The 27,870-nt window shown below is 41.3% G+C and overlaps 1 protein-coding gene across 6 annotated transcripts; it reads right to left on the bottom strand.

Moving 5' to 3' along the window:
• Positions 1-200: 200 nt before the first annotated feature.
• Positions 201-27,660, bottom strand: macroh2a1 (macroH2A.1 histone). 6 transcript variants are annotated; one of them, XM_028466938.1, is made up of 9 exons: positions 27,380-27,660; positions 22,699-22,899; positions 20,878-20,984; positions 20,581-20,772; positions 20,259-20,366; positions 16,886-16,985; positions 7,626-7,715; positions 2,921-3,095; positions 201-1,669 (listed from the first exon to the last, which is right to left on the bottom strand). In XM_028466938.1, exons 2-9 carry the CDS (start codon positions 22,868-22,870, stop codon positions 1,504-1,506), a joined length of 1,110 nt encoding a protein of 369 aa, XP_028322739.1. In that variant the 5' UTR covers positions 22,871-22,899; positions 27,380-27,660; the 3' UTR covers positions 201-1,503. The 6 variants fall into 6 exon arrangements, 5 of the variants coding, with proteins under 5 accessions (XP_028322739.1, XP_028322740.1, XP_028322742.1 ...); XM_028466939.1 differs by lacking the exon at positions 16,886-16,985 and adding an exon at positions 15,706-15,796 and having other exon boundaries at positions 202-1,669; positions 27,380-27,658; XR_003675509.1 differs by lacking the exon at positions 201-1,669 and adding an exon at positions 15,706-15,796 and having other exon boundaries at positions 3,044-3,095; positions 27,380-27,658.
• Positions 27,661-27,870: the final 210 nt, after the last annotated feature.

The raw sequence follows: 27,870 nt of genomic DNA, 5'->3' as shown, positions 1-27,870 counted from the left end.
CCTGATTAGGTTAACAGTAAAGGAAAATACTATAGAAACAAATGTGTGTGGAATTCATTTGAATCTCAAAATTGGTTAAAGGAGTAAATGAGTGAGAGCAAAAACATCCCTTTTAACAGGATGGATCGACAGCTCCCAACATCCACAAAATAATCTCAAATTAATAGAAATAAAGAACAAAACCTTTTTTCTATAGTTCTTTATCAAGATTTTATTATTGTAGTGTGTACAGACATTTTTATAGAAGCAATTAAAGCATTTTTTTTTTTCCAAACAATTATTTTTCTGTTTTACACATTAGAAAGTCGAACTGTCGAAAAGTCCAAATGCAGCAGAGCGGCTGTCCTTTAGTCCAAATTCAAAGCAAACTCAAATAAGGCCTGCTGCTGCTCCTGTATCAGAAAATGGCTGAGAAGGACAAAGAAAATCAAACTCTTGGTTACACAGCGCCATCTGGTGGCGGCTGACCCACAAAGCAAAACCCAGCATCAGGCCTTTAACGTTCAGCGATGAGGAATTCTCTCCTTTTTAAAAAATGTCTTCATAAAAGACAAAACTCACACCAAACATAATTTGCCCTCGAAAATCAAATTCGTGTATAAATCCAAACGTGTTACAATCTAAACTTTTACTATAACATTTCACAAATATTTCTTTCACATAAACACACATAGGAACACACAATATAAACCATCAGTGTCCTGTAAAACCCTCCCATCTCCAATCCCACGTCCACTTTCACTTTTGTGTAATTAATCACCAGCGAAAGGACAGTTTATTGTGTAAACTAATCAAACCAAGTACCATCATTAAAAGGCTTCTATATCACAGCCCCTATTGGCTTGGAAACAGGAAGTCTCTCCAGAACACAATGAAAACATTTTGCCAACATAAAACTAAAGCAGGAAGATTATGAGACAAAAAAAAAATCAATGTTCACCTAAATGACTTCTGACAACCAAATTTAGAGCAACGTGAACATTTACCTTCTTTTTTTAAACCATTGCCTTTGACAGTAATACAACAACAAAATGTAGACTCAGGACCATAAATTACAACACACGCTGACCAGATTAGTGTAAGTGAGCCAAGAGGAAAAGAAATCAAGTGTTTTTGAACACCTTTGCCATCGTCGCATGCACCCGTATGAATGTAACGTCCCTGGAAGTCGTAGAGCTGAGGTGTAGATACTTCTTCATGGTAGCTTTCAGTGCTTTTATTTTGAAACCTAAAATGAGTCTCGTCGCTTGAATTCCTTTCCTGTGGCACTGTTAGCAAACAAACAGATGCAAAATGAACAGTGCACTCCTACATTTAAACACCAGCAGTGAAAGGAAAAGAAGGAAACAAGTAATTATTTTATTTTTTTAAATAATGCAAAAACTGGTTCCCGGCCTTTAAAAAGACTCTTCTTCTCTTCATATCAATTTACCACAACAACACCTCTCTCTTTCTGTAAAAAGAGAATAAAAAACACAAAGTGGATGTAAATTGTGCACATAATTAGCTCGTCTCCAGCTTGGCCATCTCCTGCACGTAGATGCCAATGCTCTCGCTGTCGAACAGCACAAAGTAGACGGTCTTGATGGTGGACGACATGGTAGCAACAAAGTAGCTGGAGATGGCTTTGAGGATGAGCTGGGCCGCCGTCTGTTTCGGAAATCCATTCCTGACGGAGAGCGCATGCTTCATGAAATGCCTTCAGAGGCTTGTCATTTTACATGTATATGCACAACTATTTACATGCACATCTGAGCACTCACTGGGCGGTATTACTGTAAGATTAGTACCAAAAAAATAACCTTTACGAGATTTAAATGAGCGTAAAAGGTAAAAAAATATTAATTGTCTTACCTATTATATATTCAGTCACATATTTAAACATAGACTAACTTGTATACAGAATTAACCTAAAATAAATCATAACTAATATTGTGAGAATTCTACAAAACCAGTGAAATATTAAAGGCTAGCTTTATTTGGTTTTTACATTTCTCTAAAAGCAAACAGGCAAATATAACGCCTCAGTGTTAACATGTTTCCAGACACCTCACATAGGTCTAAAATATTGACTGAGTGTACTTTTGTAGGTCTGTCTTAGCGCTATAGAAAATCTCTGCAAACAGCAAACACTTTAATGGAAACCTGATAACAAGGCTTTGCATGTTAACATTTTGTATAAAAGTCGCTGCAAAAACATTCTAAATTCAAACTCTAGTGGGTTTTACTTTAAAAATGAAAGCCAAGTTCTGGTCTAGTGATACCATGATAGATATAAAGTAAAAACCTGGACTATGTGGATAAGCAGAGCATGGCACTAGCCCTCTATAGGGAGCAACTTGTGGTTCAGTGTCTTTGGGACATTGACAGGCTGGGATAGCTTGGAATTGAACCGCCAACCTTCCAATTAGAAGTCAACCTGCTCTATCGACTGAGTCCCTGCTTACACAGGGACTCTATATTACTGACTATCAGGGCTGAAGTTTGGATCAACTCGATTCAAAAAAGTGAAACTGATTAAGGAAAATCCACAAGGAATGAAACCAATGTTAGTGAAAGAAAGAAAAACAGTGGAACAAAAATAGTGATCGGTTGTCTGAGATGATCAATCATAAGTGTGCGTGTGTAGACACCAAACTGAACAGGGCAGGATGAGATGCTAGCGATGCTAACTATCGAAGGGATTTAAAAAAAAAAAAAAAGTTGGTTTTGGGAATACTTGGAATGGATTACAGGCTTTCTTAACGTCTAGTTTTGCAGCTCAACCTTTAATCATAACGATGCAAGAAGAACTATAAAATGATTACAAAAACACTGTTGGCTAAAGCCCTTCCTGCTAGCATATATTCTATCAGGACATGATGGGACGTAACCACTAGTTTTAAAAGTAGAAGAAAAACTAAAGATCACTTGCTCCTACCTTCCGCTGCCGATGGAGGGGAATGCCACAGATTTGAGTTTCTTCTCGTCTGCAAGAGCAAGACAGTTCTTAACCGTCAACTCAAGCATCTCCTCACACTTGTCTGAGCCCCAGCCTGGACTGTTGCAGTGGATGACATACTTAGCAGGCAGGCCAAAGCCGGCAGTCAACGCAGCTGAGGGAAAACGAAAAAGATTCAAGGCAGAATAATGAGTAAGGAGAACAATAAACAGCTGCTGTTTCACAGCTGATATACAAACCTCAGGAACAAGCAATTACAATAAATAGGTAAATGCTACCCTCTTCAATGTTATCTTTCCCTGTTCATGCAGCTCAATCTGTTGTGGCAGAATAATCAGCACGATGTAGCTGAAGGTGGATGAACAGGTTTGTGGTAATTTTGGCAAATATCTTTGATGGACGTTTTTTGTCCATCTCGCGCCTGGTCAACTTTAGAGACCCGAAAATCTCTCACACATGCATTATGGTTTGAGTATATTGTGTTGCTCTCGTTATAACAGGTTTGCAATCTTTACATGAGAGCTACGCTATGCTACTTCAGCTTTGTGGGTGTGGGAGGGGCAGGGGTGCTACAAAAGGAAGATGAAGCAGGGTGGAAAACTCAGGTAGGGATGGAGGAGATTATCATACGTACATTTTTAGAACAATATTTAAGCACAACCAAAATAGTTGACTCTGCTTACTCTCCTTACTCCAGCCATTGTCCCACCCTAACTCCCTCTCCCATGTTCCTTTCCCTCTCACCAAGGTGTAACATTGCCCCCTCTTTTTATATCTTCTGTCAAATAAAGTTTCTTACCATTCCTTAAGGAGGGCTGTTGATGGACACAATTATGCAATAAAATAATTGTATTCATTTTATTGCAATTATAAAACATGCATGTACTGTTGAGCGACATTTTTTAAATAAACCATAGTTAACATTTAATTATTTAATATCACAATTATCATCAATACCAGTAAACTGTGATAGGGCTAATTTAGAGAGAGAATTCTGGAGCAATAATTGAAATTGTGATCTGTAGACATGCTATAGGAATCATTTCCTTTACTGCTCTGCTGAAGGTATAAGATACATTTTTGTGTCAAAGATGTTAAATGAATCTCCAGTCAGAGTTTATCAGAGGCCACAGCAAACACGGTCTGAAGTCAGAGCTCGAAATGAGCTGAGATGCAGATGGAGCTCAGAGACGATGGCGTCACAAAGCATGTGGTGTGATCCGCTCCAGTGGAGCTCAAAGAATAATGAGGAAGATGATGACTATGGTATTTGAGAGCGGGCCTGAAAACTTATATGTGTTTTATAGTTTTGGAGAGTGATACACCAAGTCATGGTGTTTGTCTGGTGAACATCTGGAGATCACCTGTCAATCAAACAACTGTGCCGCTGCGCTGCAGCATTTTTACGGAGTTTGTGTTGATGTGGTTTGAGATCCTGAAGATTAGCTTAGTGACTGCATCCACTTATGCTAACAACCAACTTCCCTTTTTCAAACCAGCGAAGCCCAAACAAGAATGGTTGCGGTATAGGTCGCCGCTGAACGGCATTAGCTTGAGAAAATGATCCAGTGTGTTTGTCTGTCTCCCAGTGCACAGTCAGTCACGCCATTGCGCTCCCATCAGCAGAGAAGAACACATTTAAGCCTCGCAGACTCAACAGAGCCAACAGTTTACTCTAATGTCTCCGACAACAAAGAGAACAGATTGAACTGCTCCAAACTTAAAGAGGATTTGGTATTGAATACTAAATAAGGTAATACACAGCTCTCCTCATCATCATCTTTTCTGATTTAACACAATTAGATGACTGGATGACATTTACCCCTGCCTAGCGCCCTTTAAAAGCTGGAGAAAGGCACCAGCAGAGCCTCATGACCCTGAAGAGGAATAATATGAACTCTCACCACTCGCCATGAGGCAGAAGCACTGATTGAGAACATGCTCAACTCCCCTGTGCCAAGATTGTTTTGCACCAACCAGAATATGTTGTTTAGTAAATAATTGATCTTCTGTTCACTTTATCCTGTGTAAGGTCTGCTGATGTCTATTCCAGCTCACATTGGTTACAAAGTGATGTACAACCTAGACAGGACGCCAACACAGAGAAAGTGAGAGACGATAACATTCACACACAGTCACTCTTACAGGCTAAGTATAAGGTATATAATCCTAAACCTAGCCTGCATATTTTTGAACCGAAGTAACTGGGAAAACCGACGCAGACACAGGGAGAACATGTAATAGTGAAGCTAAATATGGGCTAGAGTAATAAAAGTACGTTACATTATTCAAGACTGTTAAGCTAAGAAGTAACAAGATGACGATACATTCACCCTATCCCATACTTAGTGTGAAGTGAATTTCTATTACAAAGAATATATATACAATATAAAAAAAAGACTCATTGATCGTTGGTGCCGTTTCTAATGAGCTACAACTGTAAATTTTACTAAAAAGTCCATCCTATTAATGTGAACTATGACGTGAGACAGCAGCTCCAGTCTGGTTCCCTCACTGTGTCACACCATTGTTTCCATTAGATGATAAAAGAAGAGAACAATGAGTGTTCACAGACAGGGATATTAGTAAATGTATCATTTCAGCCATAAGGGCATGTTGTATTGATCTGGGGATCTCTGGTTGGAAGAGGCTTAGAAACACTGCTTTGGGCGATGATCCAGAACCTACAGTGGGAAAGTTTTACAATTCCTCCATTAGCGTGTGTGTTTTCAACCAGAAACATTTGCCTATTTCCTTCCATTGCTGTGACACCGGTAATGGACAAAGCAGAACAAAAGTGGGAAAAGAAACAAACATGGTCCGAGGGTTGTTTTAAGCTTAAAACCCGTCTGTGATGGAAAAACGTTTGGGGAATACTTGTAAATGTAAAATGTCAAGAAAATGTAGATACTTTATGAAGAACACATTGGAACAACCCTCTGCGATTAAAGGACATGCACAAACTTTAAAGTTTACACACACCCCTGGGTTTAACTTGTTCCATTTTAGCTCCCTTTTAGGACACGCAGCAGATTACCGTTATGAATTGACTATGTGTTAAATATAAAGTGAATGTTAAACTAAGGCATGATTGGATGCACTAACAGTGGCACTTCATCTCCTTGTAATGTATTTAGCTTTGTCCCGAAATGAAAGGAAAAAGTGTCTTACAAATCCTTTGATCCATCCTCCAGAGTGTTATTCATGGCCCATGGCTGCTCTAACCAGGTCTGGTCCTGAAGGCTTGGCATTTAGTCACCAGGTACTCCGTTTGTGAGCTCCACACAGAGAGTGGGATTAGGAGGCTAAGCTAACTTGGCTAGGAAATGGGAGAGTGTAAAAACCAAGTGAGAATGATGAATAATGATAGAAGCGTGTGGAGCAAGAATAAAAGTGACACTCAGAGGGGGATGGAGATTAAGTCATCAGTGAAGGCTCAAGCGACAGACTTGAAGCAGACTAGACAAAGTCGATTGCCGACCTACAGTTTTTGGCACTTGGAATGAAAGGTGCTGATCAGCCCGGGGCCAAAATGTGATCTGCATTCTTATTCTATGTGTCTGCGTCACAACCGCACTCTGAAGTTCCTGAATTACCGTGTATACGTGAACTGAGAGGAGCATCGCAGTTAAAGAGTCGAATGCTTAATGAAGCTTCAGCTCATATTACTGTAAACAGTATATGATTAGATAGATGAATGCCTGACAGAATGAATGAATGCCTGAATGAATGAATGAATGAATGAGAGCTCCTCTGTCAGCTTTGAATATGTAGAATACTAAACACTTTTGTTGTTACAATCTCAGATTTTATGTAGTCCTATTTCAGCTTCCCAAGTTTCTCCCTCACTTGTTTTACCGTGTAGTGGATCCCTAGAACCACACGGCATTTCGAGATCTGCTTAAATGTGGAAGTTAGGTCACTGGACGTTTTCCTCATTGCATACTGTTCCTGTTCAAGCTAAATCATTAAATGTACAAACTATAACCAAAAATGCACTTTGGACATGGAACGGTTTAACTGTAAAAATGAGAACAGTCCACGCACTTTTATCATTACTGTGCAATATCACGCCTCCCCCTGTGGTTCCATGGTGTCGGTACACTGTTCAGGGGAAGGTTCTCAGTTCCAGAGGAGAATGCGTTTAAAAGGTAAGAGCCTCATCTCTGGCTCTGGGGTCCTGATATGATTTGTCTGGAGAGGTTGAAACAATCCTGCCATGTTGATCCTTTGGTGTCCAAACTTTTTGCTAGCATTGCGTGAAATGTTAGTTTTATAGTCAGAAAAAAAATCTTATATCAATTTTTGCTGTAACAAGCAGAGATTAAAATAAAATCTTCCAATGAATTATGTTTTGCATAATACTTTTAAATGAAGTATTGAAGTATTGGTACTGGTGCTCGGGATCGGCAAGTACGTAAATTCAAGTATCTGCATCGGTTTGGGAAAAATTATGCAGCCCAAGAGCCTGAAATATAAAAGGATGCAATTTTATGCATGTTTATGAACAAATAAAATGAATAAAAATTAAGTAAAAAACATTTGAAAATAAATTGCAACACCTCCCACATAAATTGTCTCCTTTTTGTGGTTATTGATTGCGGCTTGATTAAAATATTAATGGGACACGCAAACTTCTCAATTTCTCTGCCTTTAACTACACTGCTCTGCCATCTGCACTTACCTCCAGCTACCTCCAGGGGGCCGTTCTTCTTCTTTAGCTCCTGCAAAGCATCAGCAAACTCTTTCCCTCCTTTTTTTTCCAGAGCAGAGCCTGAAGGCACAGAAATCACTGATGTCAGTATATACTGTATGTGTGTATCAAACACAGACAGAAAACTAAAGCGAAGTAAGTTGGCTGGAGACAGACCATGCAGACGGACAGGCAAGAAAAGCTGGTAAACATGAAGGGGCGAACGGACACGAAGGCAAACCACAGACAAAATGCTGTCAGTCTATCAGCCTGTTCTCAAGGGAAAGTATTTGGAAGACTCAGGAAAAGTCTCCAGAATATTATTATTATTCTGAGCCAGAGCTAAAGTGAGAAGCCCAAAAGTAAAGAGGGAGACTGTTAACCTTCACTAGAAGAATCAAAATAAAAGTTAGCTGCGATATTAGTGATAATAATTGAAAAGTAAAAGAACATTTCACCCCTTAACACACATCGATAAACAGTCATCAAATACAAGCAGAATTAGGTTTATAGATGATATGAACTTAAAAAACTTAAAAATCATGTGTGAGAAACCTCATTCTGCAGGCAAACAGGAGTTCAAATCTGTCAGTAGTGGAAATTTACTTATAAGAGCTGAACAGTCAAGCACAAAGTCTACAGCTGGAGGAGCACAGCAAAATAGATGCAGGGCAATACACACAAAGCAGGATGACCAAGGTAAGTAGCAGGATTGCTTTAAGTAGAAAGAGCAGGGATAGCTTCCTCTTAGAATAAGCTTGAATGCCTTAAATCATATCCAGCTGTCCATGGCCTTACATCTCAGACTCAATGAGCATTTAACAGCTTTTTGGGAGCCAATCAGCTCTTTACAAGTCCTATTGTTTACTCTTTATTGTCTTCATTCAGTTTAATCTGAGTATGAGCTTCAATTGTTCCTATTTTAAACAACTTTTAAGAAGTTTTTTGTGACATAATACTGCTAACTCTGCATCTGTGTATTTATTTCTTGTTTGGAATGAAATAACTCCTTGTTGTGCCTCGGGAAGTCTTTTATGGATCATTGTTAGCATTTTGTTTCTTTCATGGTCCTGTACGTAACCCTAAATGAACCAATCTATGGCTTCTCGAGAGTTTTCTCCTCCAGTTAAAAGTGCTTTCCTCCTTTTGTATAATTTCTTTGACATTTTTTTTTTTTTAATTAATTCTTGTCTTTTCTTTCTTTTTCTTTTTTGATTACTCTCATCTTTGCCTGATTTCCTAAAGGTTTAGGTTTAATAACGTATGGCAACCTGAAAGCCCGTTGCCACATGCTGTGTTTATTCTACTCACAATTGAATTGCATTTCTTCTCGTAGGAAAAAAAAATGGTGTTTTCTAAAGCCAAACTGCATTGGGTAAATATTAAAGGGACTATCACTGAGAAGTTTTACTATCTGCTCTGCAATGCATTTTTCAACTATCTTGGAGATGGTTGGAAGGATGCTTATTGATCTGTAGTTACTGACATCAGGTCCCCAGATTTAAAAAAAGGTGGAATTACTGAACATATCCATGAGCTTGGAAAGATATGTTCATTTATGAACTGCTTTATGATATCAGTAATAGGAGCAATGAGTAAATATTTATGATTCATAAAGAAATCCATGTCAAATCCATCTTTGACTTTAGAATTTTTTACCCTGCTGATAATCCTGTCAATGTCCCCCTGAGATACAGTAAGATGATCTAAGACCAAGGCATTAGTTTTATGTAGGTCACTTTTTTGTTAGATTTTCTAAAAAGTAGATAAAATGAGTGTTAAAGGTCGCTGCCATGTTTTGGGAAATTGATCATCTCCTCGTTTAAATGTATTTCCCTGATACTTTTATTTGTTGCAGTGTTTCCTACTAGTTTCTTTATGTTTGTCCAGTTTTTTGGCAATGCCTTTTGCATTACTTATTATATTTAAAGAAAAACTTGCTTTTGCATTTCTAATTTTCTTAATGCCTTAATATCTAATTCACCCCTCATTATTTGAATATTTAGGATTTGTTTTAGTCATTCCCTATAATTGATTAATTATAAATTTATTTATAAAACATTTTGAGGTTTTGAGATCAAACCCATTTTTAAAAGAAAAAAAAAAAACTATAGTTCTATTTCATAATATTTTGTGAGATGTCTCACTATAGAATACACACTCCCTTGTAGCCCTCAGAAGCACTTTTCTCAATCCGCCAAGCCCTGATTGGCTGGAAAGAACATTCCATCCGCCGGGGACACTCCCACCCTCGATAAGAGGGAGGGTGGATGTACAGTTCCTCATTCAAACACCTCTTCTCAATCATGCACATCTCGCGTTTTTATCGGCTAAACTGTCCACAGGCGGATTCCTTCGGGTTTTCCAGTCGCCGGGTGCTGATAAACATAAAGCGCATTGCGTGGACCACAACAGGTCGAGAAGCAACCAGCACTTACCTTGCTCTGCTCGGTAAGTGCTGCTCCTTCACAGGTAAGTGAAATTTAGAGCCCTCACTCCGGTACGACCCCAGTGACAGTCCCGTTGCTAGCTCAGTGCCACTCAGCCAGAGCTCACAGACATCTGCTGCTGTTCCAGATCACTGCTCTCAACGCCCTCCAAATCCGGCACACGTGGGTCTCTCTCCCTTGCCTTCACCACCGTGTAAGATCCGGTTCCAGCTCTGTACCACGGTACCCGAGCTCCCAAAAATCCAGCTACCGTTCGAAAAGAGTCAACACTGTCCCCGAGGTCTCAGACACGTTGTCCCACATCCCTGCTAGCACCTGTGTTAGCCACCACGTGGTAGCATAAAAGCTAATCCGCCTGCTCTTCCTACTTGCCTCAAGCGGCGATGGGAACCGAGGCTCCTCTCACCGATGGGACGGGATGCACTGGGGCTTGCTGCACGGCGTTCGATGCACGCAGCCTCTGTCGTAGGCCGGGCTCCCCTTCTTGCTCCTCACGGTGCTTCTGCCTCAGCGAGCGAAGAGGACACGGCCCTTATGGACTCTGCTGCTGCCCGTGGCCTCAGCTGGGGCTCCCAGCGGCCTGTTGCCTTTGTCACCTCTCCAGAGGAGGCGGTTTTCACGCCTTTCTCCTCTCTCCCAAGCTTAGACACTGTGGGGCTGGGCAGGCACGCCTCTCCATCAGGCGGCCCACCGTCGTAAGGGGACCACTATGTCCCTTTATGCGAGTAAGCTTCCCACCTCCGAGGACCCAAAGGGACAAATCCTTCTCCCGGAGCTGTTGCTGGACGTAGTGCGTACATGGAAGGACCGGCTTTTCAGTGGAAACTCTCATGTGACAGGCACCTCCACCCTCGACTGTGAGGGTATGGAGAGCCTTGGGCTGCTCAAAATGCCGACGGTGAAAACGCTGATTGCAGCTCACCTGTTGCCTCGCCAGCCTGTTCTATCTTTCCGGAGACTCATGCTACTGGCCGGGACGTCTTCAGTCAGACCTATCGGGCAGGACGTACGCTGCAGAGGCGCTCTCAATGAGAGCTCTAAATGTCCTCTCCTTCCTCACGGCTTACCAAGCTAAACTGTGTGGAGATTTCGCTCGGTCTCATGACTCAGCGACAGTGGAGGAAATTTAATCCATAGCAGATGTGTGTCTTCGGACCCAGTGCCGCTCCATGCGGGCCTTGGGTAGCGTGATGAGCTACATGGTGTTTCAGGATCAAGCGTGTTGGCTTGACTTCACTAGGTTTTCTGATGCAGAAAAAAGCCACATCCTTGACGCTCCGGTGGTGTCGGACGGGATACTAGGCCCGTCACTAACTCATGGAAGAGACCGTCTCAAACTGCTCCCCAGGGTCCGCAGTTTAAGTCACCGTGTACGGCCACTCCGCGATACACCTGGCCTCAGCGAGGCCCGCTGGGCTGCTGCGCCGGCACAGCTCACTTGCCATACGCAAACGAAGAGGAAGGAAAGGGCAATCTGTCGGTTTTCCCCTCCCTCTGTGATGCAGCTGGATGTTCCTCGTTCCATAGCGCTACCTGTTACGCTTTCGCATTCATGGACTACTCACAGTCCATCCTCCCCACCATCAAGGCACGGTCCTCAAACGGTCGGGAGAGGACATGTTTCACAGGATGTTTGGCTCACGCCCCCCTCTTCATGTCCACAAGCACGCATCCACACATGTTCAAATAAGAGTATGTGTATATTGCCCAAGCACCCTAGCCAAAGGCCAGGGGCACAGCATGTGAAAGAAGTATCCTCTACTATAAGCAGCGTGGTAACGGTAGCTGCTGTCTCCACTTGGCGGGAGGCCTCGGCCTTCTCCGGGTTGGAGGCTGCGTAGTTCCCGTTACCACGCTTGCATGGAATGAGCAGTACTGCATGCTCGTTCCTGGGGGTATGGTTCTGCTCCACCGGCAGCGGGCGCCACCTTGACAGGATCGGCTCCTCTGCTGTTGGGCAGGCTGCTGCCAACAGAGGGCTCCACCGCCCTCTGGTTGGGCCCTCTAGTAGTGTGCGGTCTGTCGTCTCCAGAGTGCGCTGTTACGCCACAAATGCTTTCTCCGGCCACTGGCAGCCTGCCTCCAGGAGAGGGCACCACCTTACCACGGCCGGTGCCTCCCAGGCTGAAAGAGCCGGAAAGCTTATCCACCCTCTCCGTTAAGAGGGAAAAATGGGCAGTGATCGCAGTTCCACCATGGGTGCTGCGGACGATATCGGGGATTACAGGCTTCAGTTTGTGGCTGTCCCTCCTCGTTTTGCCGGTGTAATACACACTCAGGCCCAGGGAGACCCGGCCTGTGTATTGCAAGAGGAGATCGGCTCTCTGCTGAGCAGAGGAGCCATCTCAATCTCTCCACCCGCATTGTCCCAGAGCGGTTTTTATTCCAGGTATTTTCTGGTCCCCAAATGAGAGGGGGGGGGGGGGGGGGGCAGTATTCGCCCTATCCTGGATCTACGGGCTTTGAACAGATTTCTCAGGAAATATAAGTTTAGGATGCTTACACACGCCTCCCTTTTACACCTGGTGCGTCAGGGGGATAGGTTCACGTCTGTCGACCTGAAGGATGCGTATTTCCGCATTCCGATATATCCTCCTCACAGGAAGTACCTGAGATTTGCATTCCGGGGGATATGTTATGAATACCGCATGCTCACCTTCCGCCTCTCACTGAGCCCGAGAGTGCTCGTGCGTTGCACGGAGGCTGCGACAGCCCCGCTGAGGAGGCGGGGCATCCGTTTGGCTACCTATTTGGAGGATTGCCTGCTTTTAGCACAATCTGAATCGGAGGTCACAGCGCACACACGCATTCTGTTACGTCACTTATCTGACCTAGGGTTCGTGATAAACAAGGAACCTGCACCTCTCACCGCGCACCTGTCGGCGCAGCGGGTGGAGACGTTAAGGCATGCCTCGTGTTGTTGCGACTGGGCAAATCTGTTCAATTCAGATTATGTCTCCGGTTACTCGGATTGATCTACGTCATCCGCCTCGGCCGCCTCCACATGAGGGAATTCCAGCTGTGGGTGACCTCTCATGGGCTCAGCCCTGTGCGTCATGGTGCACGGAGGGTTCTGATTATGCCGGAGTGCAGTGCAGCCCTGCAATGCTGGCGGGCCTCAGATTTCCTGACGCACGGTGTCTCCATGGGAACCGTTACGTCCAGGAAGGTGATCTCCACGGACGCCAGCCTGACGGGCTGGGGTGGAGTGTTCAAGGGCAGGTCGGTGAGAGAGATGCTGTCACATAAATTATTTGGCGTTGGCAGTGTTTCTCTCACTGATCCACTTCCTCCCTTCTCAGGGGACATCATGTCCTGGTGAGGACTGACAGTACCACAGTGGTGGCACATATCAACCACCAAGGTGGTTTATGTTCCCGTCGGCTGCTGGCATGCAGGCTGATCCTGTGGAGATCTCCTCTCTTTGAGAGCGACGCACGTTCCAGGGGTCCTGAACGTAGGCAGGGACCTGCTGTCTAGGGACGCGCCTGTGTACGGGGAATAGAGGATACACCCACTGGTGGTGCAACAGTTGTGGGCCCGCTATCAACAGGCCGAGGTGGATCGGTTTGCCGTGGAGAAAAACAAAGTGCGCGTTGTTTTTCTCCCTGCACGGCACGGATGCTCCCCTCGGCGTAGACGCATTGGCGCACGTCTGGCCGCGCACACTGGTTTATGCATTTTCCCCGTTCACTCTTATACGCCCCACTCTGTCCAGCGTGAGGGAGCAAGGTCATACACTGATCCTGGTGGCCCCTCACTGACCAGACATGCATTGGCTTGCAGAGATTTACCAGCTGCTGTGCGCTCCTCCTTGGCAGCTCTCGCTGTGCAGGGATCTGCTGTCACAGGCGGGAGGAACGATCTTTCACCCACACCCAGAGCTCCTGGGTCTGTGGGCTTGGCCCCTGAATGGCTCCGTTCATCAGCGGTGGGACCCTCACAGTGTGTAATCTCCAGTTTACAGGGTGCCCGGGCCTCTTCCACTAGCTCTCTGTATGATTGTGTGGGGTTCTTTGTCATTAATTATGAGTGAGATTTCTCTCTCATATTACTCATGAAACCGAGGTTATGTAAATAACCTACAGTGTTTCGAGGGTTGGTTTCTCCAGGGGTGTCACATTCCTTTTTCAGGGCCCGGGGGGAGTGATTTTATCATCCCTGCAGGCCCTGATTGACAAGGGCTTGGCCCGTTTCACTGTGAAAGTGTATTTGGCGGTGCTCGCACCATAAAATGGTGAGTCAGCTCCCCATTGATCGGGCGTTTTTTATGAAGTGAGCACACGGGCCACGCCCCCCCCCCCCGTGTTGTTACTAGTGCTGGCTTCAGCTAAGCGGGTTAGCGACATCCGTGCGCTTTCGGTTCACCTGTCATGCGCTCAGCTCTTCCTGGGCGATTTGAGGATTATTTTGGACCCCAACTCGGCCTTTGCGCCAACGGTGGTTGACTCTTCATCTCCCTTTGACCTGTTAGCCTTCCTGCCTCACAGGATGGGCAGCGGTCTAATTTGTCATGTCCAGTCGGTGCATTGCGCACATACTTGAACATGTAGGGGGCCTCAGGAGGAGCGATCAGCTGTTCGTCTCCTGGGCTAATTCCCACAGGGGGAAGCCTGTTGTTGAGTAGCACCTGTCACAGGTAATGCTTATGGGGCGATGGGGGCCCTTGCTTTAGCAATGGCTCCCCATTACCAAGAACAATGGGGGTCATTGTTTTGGCCTACGAGGGTTGGAGTCTGCGGCTGTCTGACGGCCAGCACGCACACTCGAATCGATCTCCCGCCACGTCCTGGGCCTTGTTCAGGGGAGTGTCTGTTCCAGACATTTGTGCAGCGGCGAGTTGGTCCTCGCCCCTCACGTTTGTCCGGGTTTACATGCTGGACTCTTAGCTGTCCTGATGTATAATGGACTCTGGATTTTTCACTCGATAAGCATGTCTGCACTACGGGAGCTGCCATATCCCATAGTGACATCTCACAAAATATTATGAAATAGAACTTCAGGTTATGTATATAACCCCGGTTCTGAGTATTATGAGTGAGATGTCTCACCAGACAACCCTTCTTGCTTGAACGAGTGAGAAGAGGTGCTTATTGTGAATGAGGAACTGTACATCCACCCTCCCTCTTATAGAAGATGGGAGTGCCCCTGGCAGATGGAAAGTTCTTTCCAGCCAATCAGGGCTTGGCGGTTTGAAAAAAGTGCTTCTGAGGGCTACAGGGAGTGTGTATCCCATAGTGAGACATCTCAGAGAATAGAACCGGGGTTATATGCATAACCTTAGGTTTTTTTGTCTTTTTCAAAATGTCAGGTAAGTATATATTAATACCGTTCCTTCCTAATTTTATCACGTAGTCCTTCTACTTGGTTATGATCGCTAGAAAACAGTCAGTCCGCACACTTCACTTGTAATACATGACCATTGGCCATTAATCTTACAGTATACTGTATATATATATATTTCAATCGTGCAAAAGCTTTACTGAACTTCCACCGTGAAGAGTTTGCAATGAAACGCAGGCTGTGCTGCTGCTCTAATGCTGGGTTTCGTTCATTGTAAATGTGGAAAAGCAGAGAGCAGAAGGCAGTCATGGTCTCAGCAGTGTAAGCAGTTCCTTTACCTACTTCACCACCTGAATACAAGGAGGCGTTGGTCGGGTGAACGACAGCATCGCTCTCCACGATGGAAATGTCGGCTTTGACAACTTGCAACTACAACAACAGACAACAGGCACACAACATGGTGGAAGAAGAACAGTGAGATGAGACAAAAAATAGCTAATCATGAGAAAACTGTGAAAGAAACAAATAGAAAGGAGACAGACATGAGCAAACTCCTTCCTGGCTGGGAAAAATTCACAGGGAAACAAGGAGATAGCAGATGATACAGTGAGTTGTGTAACACTGTGTAATTAGGAAGCCTGACAGCCCAAGTAAACTAGATTAAGTTACAGAATGATGCAAGAGAACAGTAAATGAAATGTATCGTCTTTTCTCTTCACCACAACTGCATAAAATGCAGATAAAAGCTCATTCAATTTCCAACAGTTGTGTTATTTTTAATCTGAGAATCAGATTAGTTTCCTTTCCAGGTGAACAGTTTCACAGTCGGGAAGCAGTGAGGATCATGTTGCTCAACTAAACAACCTATTCCCATACATTGCAGTGAATCAGGCACATTGAGAAGTGACAGCCCTACAACATGACGACAACATGAACAGCAGAGCAAGCTGGATGAGAGGAGCTTTGATTAAAAATCCTTGAAGGGTCTTTTTTTTTTATTTAAAAAGATATGCCATGAGGTCACGCTGGGTTTAGGGATAGGAAATATCTTGCGACCACCAACGCATAAATCAAATTAGTGTCTATAAATGTCATAATGTTAGGTCCCCATCCATGTGCACGTGTTGCTTGCACCTCCTTCACTGCAATAAGTGCACTCTCCAGCTGTGTCTTCATGTCTCACTCACACCGAGTCTAATCAAGTGCAGTCAAGTAGAAGAGCGATGCATGCAAAAATACAAGTGGCCATTTTTTCCAGAATAAAATACCAAAATAATATTTATTTATTTCAAAATAAAATATATGTAATTTTATAAAACTAAAAAAAGATTCACAAACCTGTGGTTGGGGACCACAGCATTAAACCATTGGTAAATATTAAATCCAACTGTGCTATCTAATGTGAAAACTTTGATTATCACAAATGTTGTTAAACTCTTAACATTCAAGGATTTTAAATCTCAAAGCCCTTGAGTAATGGAGAACAAACTGGTTGAGGACAGGGATGGGGAAGCTCACCTAAATCGTCTTTAAGTTCGAGATCAGCATTGGAGGGGTTGATGACCCCTTCCACTTCAAAGCCAGCCAAGTTACTGACCTCACTGTGGATGAGGTTGAGCTACAGAAGGGGGGGGAAGGAAGGGAGAGAGCGAATGGGAGGCATGCGTTAAAGTGGCAGAGCAAAAAGGAAGAGCTGAGGAAGCAAAGCCATTAAAATCAGATTAATTTAACCATCTCAAAGGGATAACTTGACTTTAAATTAACTGCATTTTTTAAAGGTTTGGGTCTTTTTCTAAATGACAAACAGGTCATGATTTTATGACTTAGATCAAATTATGTCTTGATCCACAATAGCGTGTTAAGCTTAATGATGGTCTTTAATTGGTTTTGTGTTAGTTCACCCTGATGACTAAAGTTAAGCAAACCAAACCATGTTTGTGTTCTACTGCCAAAAACGATTAAGAGTAAACCAAAAGACATTAGCCTGATAAAGAAAATAGTTTAAACATTAATGATTCACAATCTAAAGACTCACAAATTTATTATGTTTTGTCACTATTTCAAACTAAATTATCAGCTTCTACAAACTAAAAGATCAACAAAAACACAGAAATTACATCATTATGAACTCAATTTATTCAGGTAAGCTGTTGCATTAAAGTTACACTGGGTAGAAATGCTAATAATAAAAGACACTGTGCATCCTTACTGTTGGACACATTAATTACTTTTGATGCTAAAAAGGTTATTTCCCCTAGTGAATTATAAATAAAAACACTTAGATTATTAAATATGCTTATTGAGCGACAGTTCTTAGCACTTTGAGTGCAGGGTAGTTATCACCCCCAGGCAAAAATGTATGTCGTGCATAGGTCTGCGTTCCCACTGAGCTCTGAAGCCTCAAGTTACTGTGTAAATGTTTAAGCCGTAACGTAATAAACGGGAGCGTGGGAAATCTGCTATTAAAGCATCTAATGCTAAAAGATGTTTTATCTCACCATTACTAATTAACAATGAATGAATGAATGGGTGTTCAAAAGTTGGCTTTCAACATCACAAAGTTGCTGGTCTGATTTTTTTGTTTTGTGCTGTTTAAGGTTAAGTTTTTTTCTATCTTGTTTTACCCGATGGGACAAATCATTCTGCAATTTACCCACAAACCTAATCGTTGTAGACCACAGAAGCCAAGTCATGCCGGACCATGTCCTGAGCCAATATCAATGCTCTTCCAGAAGGCATTCAAAAATACATCTCACTACAGACTGGAAAATGCATAGCCTAAGATATCAATTCAGGTTTATTTTACCAAGAGCAAGACTGAGAAAGGTAACTTGAATGTTATGATTTATGTTGGGCAAATAAGCAATTTTGCTTCTGCCTATTTTAGTCTTGCTATATATTTAAAATTGTGATTATGTTTGAAAATTTTTAGTTAAACTGAAACAAACAAACAAACTGAAAATGGCAAGGAGCACCTGAAACTCATTGTGCATCCAATTGGCCAAGCTTGGTATATGTGGTATTGTTTTTTCTCTCGTTACCAATATTTCATTTAAACTGAGGCTACATTTACCGGTACATGCATGTCAAGGTATCCCTCTGATAGCTAAAATCGTAATTGTATTAACAAGGTAGTACTCATTGTTTCCAGATAATTAATTATTTATTTTTTGTTGTAATTCAACAACAAGCAATCTGATTTTAAACCCAGATTACCCAACAGAGAGTAGAAGACGTCAAACAACAATGGGCTCAGGAAAGACCCGAGCAGAAGGCTGCTACAATGGAAAAGCTTATGCAGCAGGAAAAGACCAGATCTATTTTTGGGAGTCATTATCTTTATCAGCAGGGGGAATAACAGCCCCCCTCCTTTGATTAATTATAATTCACCGGTTCCCCTGGCAGCTGAAGTCTGCGGTCACAGCCGAGCGAACGACAAGTGCCGCTGCAGTGACTGAGGAACAGACACAGCTCTCTGCTCAGTCTCAATTAATTAGGCTGGAATGTTTTCTCATCAACTCAAAGACACCTCTGCAAACACAAAATGCTTTCATTCTTGAGGATTATGCAAAACATTCTCCAAAAATCAGATGTTATACCATCAAGACAGGCAAGCGAAGCGGAGCTTATTCATGCGATGCTACGGCTCGCTGAGAGAATCATGAGGAAGCAATCAAATTTCAAAACAACATCTGCTATTAAGGATGGCAGATAACACCGGCAAACAGAGTCTCTACAATAACTGGTTTATTATCAGTGCCAATGTACTAACATACCAGTGCACAACACCAGTATTAGCATGGTGAGCCAAGGCATGCGTTAACTTACAACAGGAATAGAGTCACAAGTGTAAGGTCAGGCTTTGAAGTATTACTGAATATTAATACATTATGCTCCATTAAATAACCTTCCCCGTCTATGATATTATTATAAACTGAGTAAACTTGAGCAAGTAATGAAAATCGTTAAAATGAAAGCAAGCATAACACATGTGGCAATCTTTGAAGAGACTCCAAGTTTATTATTTGCCTAATCTTTCAACAAATAGTGAAGGGTCAGCTCAGTTTTCACAGAAAAAAGGTTAATCAGTAGTTTTAAGTCTGACAGGACTGAAACAGTGCAAGTTGTGAGACCTGAGATAAACACACTGCACTAAAGGTTGCTATGGTTACAGATGAAGCTTACATTAACCCTGAGATGAGGCCTGACAAACAAAGAAAAAAAAAGATAATTTCTCTCATTGAACCAAATAAATCTAGAGAAGATAAATAGTGAAGGATATAGTTTATTATAATAAAAAGGTGCTTTGAACAGTTTTCAGCCTTGGTGCTAGTAAATGTATCCGATATTTAACAACCAGCAGCTTATCTTCAAATGTTCATTGATCTGATCAAACAGGCCTCCGCCACCTGTTTGGATTTGATAAGAAAGTATAGAAGATTTGTCGTACTTTGTCTGATTAGGAGAGTTTGGACTTGGACTATAAAAACACTGTTTAAAGGGCAAACACAAGAATCTGATTCCACAAAATGGCCTTAATAGCGTTAAAGAAAAATCAGTCGCGTTTACCACAGCTGACTGACAATTATCATTGCTAAAAAGTTATTTAAAATCAAAAAAATAAAATAGGACTTAGTCACACGTACAGTATGTGTACGTTGGATTCTTAAGGCTGTTAAAATAAGAAGGAAAAAGAGGATGAAAACGTATTATGGTTCTTATAAACCAGAATTTTCTTAATTACATAAAATATGAAGCAGACCGTAAAGGTCCAGGCAGAAATGTGTGCACCTGTTCAGTTTGTATTTAACTCATTGAATAAACTCATGCCTAACTGACCAGACTCTAGTGGCTCCACACATGGATAACAAATACTTTACAGTCCACTGACCTTCTGACCCAGGAAGAGGCTCTTGGTGGAAAGCACAGTGAAGCTGTCACCTGGCGATCCCTCTGTGGTGCTGTCTGCAGACGCTGCCTTGCTCACCTCCCCTTGTTTCTGTAGAGGAAACCATTGCATGCTGAAATATGACACCGATTTGCATTTTGTAAACACCAGCTCCTTCTTGTTGCTTTCTGCTGTGTCATCAGAAATCAGCGTCAGTGTCCACCTCATCAAACTACTGGGAAGGAGAGGCAGGTAATGATAGCACAACAGTAATGACATATAATCCACTTTAAATGGTATCCTGATTGAGGGCTTTTTCAGTCACCTTGGCTTTGCCGACAGTCTTCTTTCCACTCTGCTTCTTAGCCACAGTCTTCTTCACATACTTGGGTTTCTTCTCGGGCGCGGGTGAGACGGGTATCTCCAGTTTGCCTTTTGCCCCTCTCTTCTTGGCCAGCAGCTCTGGGTGGATGTTAGGCAGAACGCCGCCCGCTGCGATGGTCACACCCTTCAGCAGCTGAAAGAAACCAAAGGAGGGACATGGGTTTACGCTGCATTGCTAAGAAAACCAAAGCTTTGAGTGTTATGAATCTTGTGGATTGATTTTGCCGACAAGCTTTACCTGGTTCAACTCCTCGTCATTGGCGATTGCCAGAAGAATGTGACGTGGTGTCACACGACCCTTTTTATTGTCCCGGGCGGCATTTCCTGCCAACTCCAAAATCTCGGCTAGACATAATGGAAACAAAAAGTTAGTAGCTAATAAAACTATTTATATGTTGGTTATGTTGAAAAAACACAGCTGTCACTTTATCCTTTTGTTTAAATCTTTGATTTAAAAGGATCCTCCACTGTTTCTACAAGTTTGGCCTAAAATCTTTGAAATTTACTTATTAGAAAATCTATGCCTACTAAAATGCATTATCATGCACCATATTTATTGCCTTTTAACAATGGGACTAGTTTACAGTTAAGAGCCTGAGTTCCGCTATCTTGAAATCACGTGATTGATGATGTCACAAAAGAGGGCTAAAAACAGTTGTAAACTGAAAAATATCTGTGACCGCAGGAGACGACAGTTCTAATTCTGCTGTTTTGTAGTAGATAATGAAGCAGAGAAGAGGAGCTCTCCTAAGGGACCTTTTTGTCCCCTTAAACAGTGCACGGCCGACGATCCGGTGGCTGAAGGTAGTGAGGGGTTCCCAACCACTGGGCTGCAGACTGGTACCAAGCCACAAAGGAAATATGAAATATATTTCGTTTTTTGTGTATGTTGCAGTAATTAATTTTTTTTAAAGTGTCTTTGCCTTTTTTGCGCTTACGTCTGCTTCCCTTGACTGCATTTGATAAAAGTCAGTTCTAAAGCAAGGGCGTACAGACATCGCCGCAACAAGTTTTTGCTGCGCGGGAATCCTGTGAACACGCCTCCGTGCCCCCATGAGACCCACACTATTTTCAAAATGGAGCACATAAAAAAAAAAAAAAGGATTTTCGAGAATTTCACTTCAAGACATTCTTTAAATGGGCACCAGGCGGAGGTACATCCTAGTCTGGGTGCCACAAACAGATACAAAACCACTCACTCCTTTGGGCAATTTATATACTCCAATCAACCTAAAATACATGATATTTAATGGTCGGAGAAAACTGAAGTGCCTAGAGGAATCCTACGCAAGCAATGGGAGATCATGCAAACTTCACAGGGCTTCAACCCACGATCTTCTTGCTGAGAAGCAGATGTGCTGAAGCAGTGTTTTTCAACCTTGGGGTCGTGACCCCATGTGGGGTCGCCAGGAAATAAAATAGGGTTGCCTGAATTGTAATAAAATAAAAACAATTACTGATTCAAATTACATTTTTTTTTCCATGTTTTTATTTATTTCTTTTTATCTATTTCACACAATTAAAGAAACTACAATATCACAGAAATAGGCATACAGTGCAAGAAAGCTCCAAGATCTAGAATAATTATTATTCTTTTTCAAGTAAAAACAGCACACACAATCACAAAAAATGTAAATCTGAGCTGGCACATATCACTTTGTGCACTAATCCTTACTACTCTGTATTTGTAACACAGTATAACAAATATGATTTAAATAATAATCATTTTAGAGAAAAAAAATCTCTGGGGTCGCCAAAAATTTGTAATTTAACAATGGGGTCACAACCCAAAAAAAAGGTTGGGAACCACTGTGCTAAAGAATATGGCTCTATAACAGAGAAAATGTTCACTCTGAAGTACATGTGAGATTGTCAATATTCACAAGATTTTTTTTTTTTTTTTTTTTTTTTTTTTTTTTTAAAGACAATAAAAACTAAAGCTGTTCCAACCTCTAAGATCTGTGTCAAAAAATTTTAACTCCCCACAACAGATTATGTTTTTCATCTGGCATTGTGCTTTTTATTAAACCCTTCTCTTATTGTCATTAATAAGCCTCACCTGTAAGATATTCCAGCACAGCAGCTAAGTAGACAGGTGCTCCCACCCCGATGCGGTACTTAGGCAATCCCCTCTTGATGTAGCGCAGCATGCGACCCACAGGGAAGATGACGCCGGCCTTGGTAGACCTGGAAGTCTTAGTCGTCTTTTTCTTTCCTCCTCGGCTAGACATGGTGCCAAAGCTGTTAACAGTGTGCAGCTCTGCAGAAAGACATCAACCACAACTCATTAGCAAACCTCAGTCTGCCTTTTGCACTTTGTCATTAAAGTAGTCGACAGGAGAGGAGGAAAAAAAAAGCCTTGGAAGCAAGAATAAATATTCCATCCCATAAAAAAGTCTTAGTTTCTCACTTCATCGACGCTTCAGTGTATCATAGGTGACAAAATCATACGTGTTTAGATTTCTGATTTTTGGGGTGTCCCGATCCGACATCGATATTGGTCCGACATCAGCCTGAAAACGAATATCGAATTAAAATTTCCAGATTTTCCAATTCTTTTTTTTTTATTTCAATTCATTTTTTATTTATTTTATTCAATTGTAGAATACTGTAAATATTATGTTGAAGGTTAAAAATCTATGTAACCAATTGGTTAATAATAAATGGCTCAGTTTTTCTCCTACCTACTGTTGCTGACTATCATTCTCTGTTTGAGTAACATCACTTGATCAAACTTTTTCAAACATTCCACACTACAAAATAAGTCATTATTTTTTTATTAAAGAAAAGTGAGGGGAAAAAAAATGAAACATTAAAAAAAAAAAAGTATGTGCTGATATTGCATCGGATCAATATCGGTATCGGCCGATACACAAGGCTGCAATATCGGTATCATATCGGAAATGAAAAAGTTGTATCGGGGCACCCTATCTGATTTAGTTAATTAATTTTGAATGTATTCATAAATTGTCATAAAAAATATGTTCTAAAATTCTAAAATACAAACGTTAATATTGACGTTTAACTTTTATTATACTCATTGTGTTTGTATTTACTTAGACGATCATTTTCCTATAACTGTACACAGTAGCATTGGCCACGTCTTACTTCATGACGATATGAGAGTAATCTATGTGCTCTATGTCACTTTTCTGCATGTACTTCATGCTTGAGTCCTCTGGTTTAAACCTCAAACCCACTCAAAGGCCCAAGTGTGTGTGTGTGTGTGTATATATATATATATATATATATATATATATATATATATATCTTATTATTAGTATGCCATTTTATTTTATTTTATTTATCTGCTGCCTAAACTGTGCAAATTTCCCCTTGTAAGACTAATAGAGGTTATCTTTATCTTTAAACCTGTATCTATGATTGTTGAATATATATTTTTATTTGACAGTAACTAGACTATGACCTCTTTAAAAACTACATGTGACCTAAAAATAAATTAAAATATATTTTTTTATTTTAATCCACGACTAAAAACGTAACTATAATGTTCACATTCCAATCACCACTAAGATTGTTATTTGGAAGGTATCCAATCAGAACTTATTTTGTTACATGGAAAGAGGGACAAGCCTCAACACATCCCATATCAGGTTGATAAATGCTAATTGAAACTATAAAAAATGCATAAACTCTTATGCTTTATATTTCAGTGGACTATATACCGTATGGAACAGAGTTCGCTGACTAAAATCTTAATGCATTGTGTTGACTAAAACTAAACTGAACAAACTGGAAACAGTCCTGATGACCAAATTTGGAGTAAAACTAAGTTTTGCATTTTAGTCCAAATACTATGACTAAAACTACATCAAAATTTGCTGTCAAAATTAACATTGCATCATGTGTTATCAAAAAAGAAAAAGGTGAAGCCAGAAAACAAAAACAAGGTTTCTTATTGTTGAAAAACATATTATTCTTCTCTATAGCAGCAAAAACACAACATACATACTAAAACAACCATTTTAGATTGTTTTTGTGGTGAAAAATAGTCTTTGTGGGAAATTAAAGCTATCTACGTACCTGGATACAAATCTTTTGGATCCAGGGACCCCTTACAAGGAAGAACATTTTTCAAAGATCTCCTATAATTCTAAAACATCTCAGATCTTTGTAGGAGAAATAAACGTAAAGAGTACCTATACTAGTCTTGTATATAACATAAAATGTTTTTAATGTATTACCAATAAACAAAATGATTTTATAGCCACTGAGACAGCCATCGTACTTCACAGCAACACAGTAGTGCATTGTGTCCAGTATCCATATATTGTACATGTAAAGTATGTTTGTTTTATTAGTGCATTGATCCCCATATATAGTTATACACTATTGTAATGATATGACATTAATAATAGTTTTGTTCTCTTAATTATTTCACAAGACCCCAAGCTATGGCTCATACCCCAGTTTAAGAACCACTGTTTTAGACACTAAACTTGAGTTAGTTAGTTTTTTACCTGTTAAGTAGGGCTGGGTGATATGTACCAAAACTCAGACATTTTTTCTGAAAATGGCAATACACGATATTAATCTCAATATTTTTTTTAACTCAAAAAAGTCTTACCGGTAAAACTATTGGGTTATGACGCACTCAGCAATCCATCTAACTGTGCTTTTCATGCTGTTTTGAGAGGTAACAAAAAACGAGTATTTTAATACAAAATAAGCCATAAAAATATATAGACCGTTTGACTGCACTCTATGAATAATATTAAATGCTTGTATCATGTGTTTTGTACTGTGTAATTGTATAAATAAATAAAAACAAGTACAAAAAAATAGAGATATCTCTCGATATAGGCAATTATGTCATTTTCCATTTCCCCAAAATAGAAAACTCAATAGATCTTGAATCACGATAAATTGCCCAGCCCTACTGTCAAGGCATCAGAACACTATGTATTGATGATATCATAACCTGAGGCCAATTCAGCTCAAATGTCACACTGCCTGTTTGAGATAGCGAGATACAGAATTAGGTCATCATCATGCACTTGGGAAGTTAAGATAATATAATTTATTTATAGTGAATCCCTGGTAAATTTGATCATTCATACTGATATTGTGCTTTCTCTGTCTTTGGGATAGAGTTGTATTATTATACTGCAGATACTTTAGTGTAGGGGTCACCAACATTTCTGAAACTGTGAGCTACTTCATAGGTGCCGAGTAGTCGTGGGGCTACAAGTTAGAAAAGCACTGCTTAAATGTTAATAAGAAAGGCTAGCAGTAACTTAAAAAGGTAGGAATTTTGTTTAAGTTTGGAAGTGTCTCCTAGTACGTAATATGTATCTATATAACGGCAGTCTATCCGTATGAAAGATGAGGTACATAAGTGTAATGTGTCTGTCTCATCACTGTGTCAGGATGGCCAAGTGGCTAAGGTGCCTGACTCAAGAAATCTGCCTTCCGTGGGTTTGAATCCCACCTTTGACATATTTTTTCATTTTAACAAATTCAACATGGCAAATTCCACCTATATACAAAAATATATGAAAAAAATAAACGTTTTAGGTTATTTCCTGGGTTAGGGCTAAAATAAAAGGGTTAGCAGGGTACCTAAAAATAAATATGGGCTAATATAAAACTGACGGAAATTTAAGTCACATGGTGCACCTATCACATGACCTAAACTGGCCAATGGTGGGCCCTGCATATGGATAGACTGTCGGTCTATTGACACTTATTACAATGCGTACTGATAGCCACTGCCTTAAAGTTTCAACGTGCAACACTGGGTTACTCCTAATTTATGCAATGTTTCATTTTGATTACATTTCATAGAAAATTATCATCTTCCTTTTTTACTACCTACTAACAAACAACATTTAACTAACTGTATAACATGTAACATTTGCAAAATGTGACAATTAAGTCATTATATATCATCATATATTTCATACCACTGACCATACAGTCAATCTGCAACAGTTAAAAACATGTCACAAAGTTTCAGTAAAAATATACATTTACAGATGGTTAATTTAGTACTAAAACTTTATCGCGTGCAGCAGGACTAAGTAATAACTACATCTGTCCTATATGTACTTATATTTTTGAATTTAAATCAGATTTACTAGAGCTCCTGTGGCCCCTCACATGGTCCATGCGGGCTACCTGGTGTCCGCGGCCTTTGCGTTGATGACCACTACTTTAGTGTTTTAAATGACACCCCCTGAAAACAATTAGCTGATTACTAATCAATTAGAGGCTGCTCTATGAATGCCTTATACTTCTATTGTAAACAGTGCACATATGATAGCATCGGGCGCTCCTTTGCTGCAGGTAGCAAACATGGATCTGATCTGCCATAGCAGCAGCAGCAGTGAGTGGCTTTCACTGACAATCAGGACATTTCTCCACCGACAGACCATTACCGCCTGTCAGCAGCACAGCCGGTGTCAGCTACCGGAAAACCCACGTCCTCCCTAAACCCGAGCCGCCATAAGGGGAATGGACGTGTTTCTAAGCTCCCACAGAGGTGAATAAAGTAAAAAACAGCAGAGAAACGCTTGCCTCCCCTTCCTTAATTCCTGCCGCCTGTCAGTTCGCTCTCTGCTCCCCCTCTCGGCCTCCGTGCCTCGGATAAAATAAATATAAACCAACGACGAAATAACAACATTAACCGTTCGCTTCGGCGGAAGCTAGTCGGTTTCACCGGTGTAACGTGACTACATTGGCCCCGACGCGGCGGTGAGAGAAGCCGGGAGACTTACAGCCAGAGTGCAGCGGATCGTCTCTTTCCGTCCTCCGGTAACAAGCCTGGGCAGTGTCCCCGACTCCCACAATCCACAGCGAACAGCAGCGCTGCCCGCTGAGCTGAGCAGCTTTAACTCTTCACGGTCACTGTGTTCATCGAACAAGTGGTTAGAACGATTTACCCACAACTACCATAACATTTACATGGAAATATTCATCATTAATGTACACTGTGCGGTGGAGGCATCATCACTGCACCGAACTTAACGCCATTTAAACTAATTACAGGCGCTTGCATTGACACTTAACTCCACGTTTTCGACGTGTATCGCGATACATTTTCACATTATCGCGTTTCCTTTAAAGCAGGGGGTGTCATTTTAGTTCAGTGGCCAACACGGACCAGTTTGACTTTAAGTGTGCACAATTTGTGCTTGTTTGCTTTGGGAAATTAAATGTTTATTTGTGTATGTTTTAACACCTAAACAGAATCAAACTTTTGACATTT

Source organism: Gouania willdenowi, chromosome 14 (genome assembly GCF_900634775.1).
Source record: "Gouania willdenowi chromosome 14, fGouWil2.1, whole genome shotgun sequence".
NCBI lineage: Eukaryota > Metazoa > Chordata > Actinopteri > Blenniiformes > Gobiesocidae > Gouania > Gouania willdenowi.
This window is presented reverse-complemented; position numbering and strand designations above follow the sequence as displayed.

Excerpts from the sequence above, each read along its gene's own strand:
- macroh2a1 (XM_028466938.1), bottom strand. The coding sequence starts at position 22,870 with ATGTCTAGCCGAGGAGGAAAGAAAAAGACGACTAAGACTTCCAGGTCT. Across the intron at positions 20,985-22,698 it reads TGTGCTGGAATATCTTACAG|CCGAGATTTTGGAGTTGGCA; the intron begins GTGAGGCTTATT and ends CATTATGTCTAG. Across the intron at positions 1,670-2,920 it reads CCCTCCATCGGCAGCGGAAG|GAATGGATTTCCGAAACAGA; the intron begins GTAGGAGCAAGT and ends GCTCTCCGTCAG.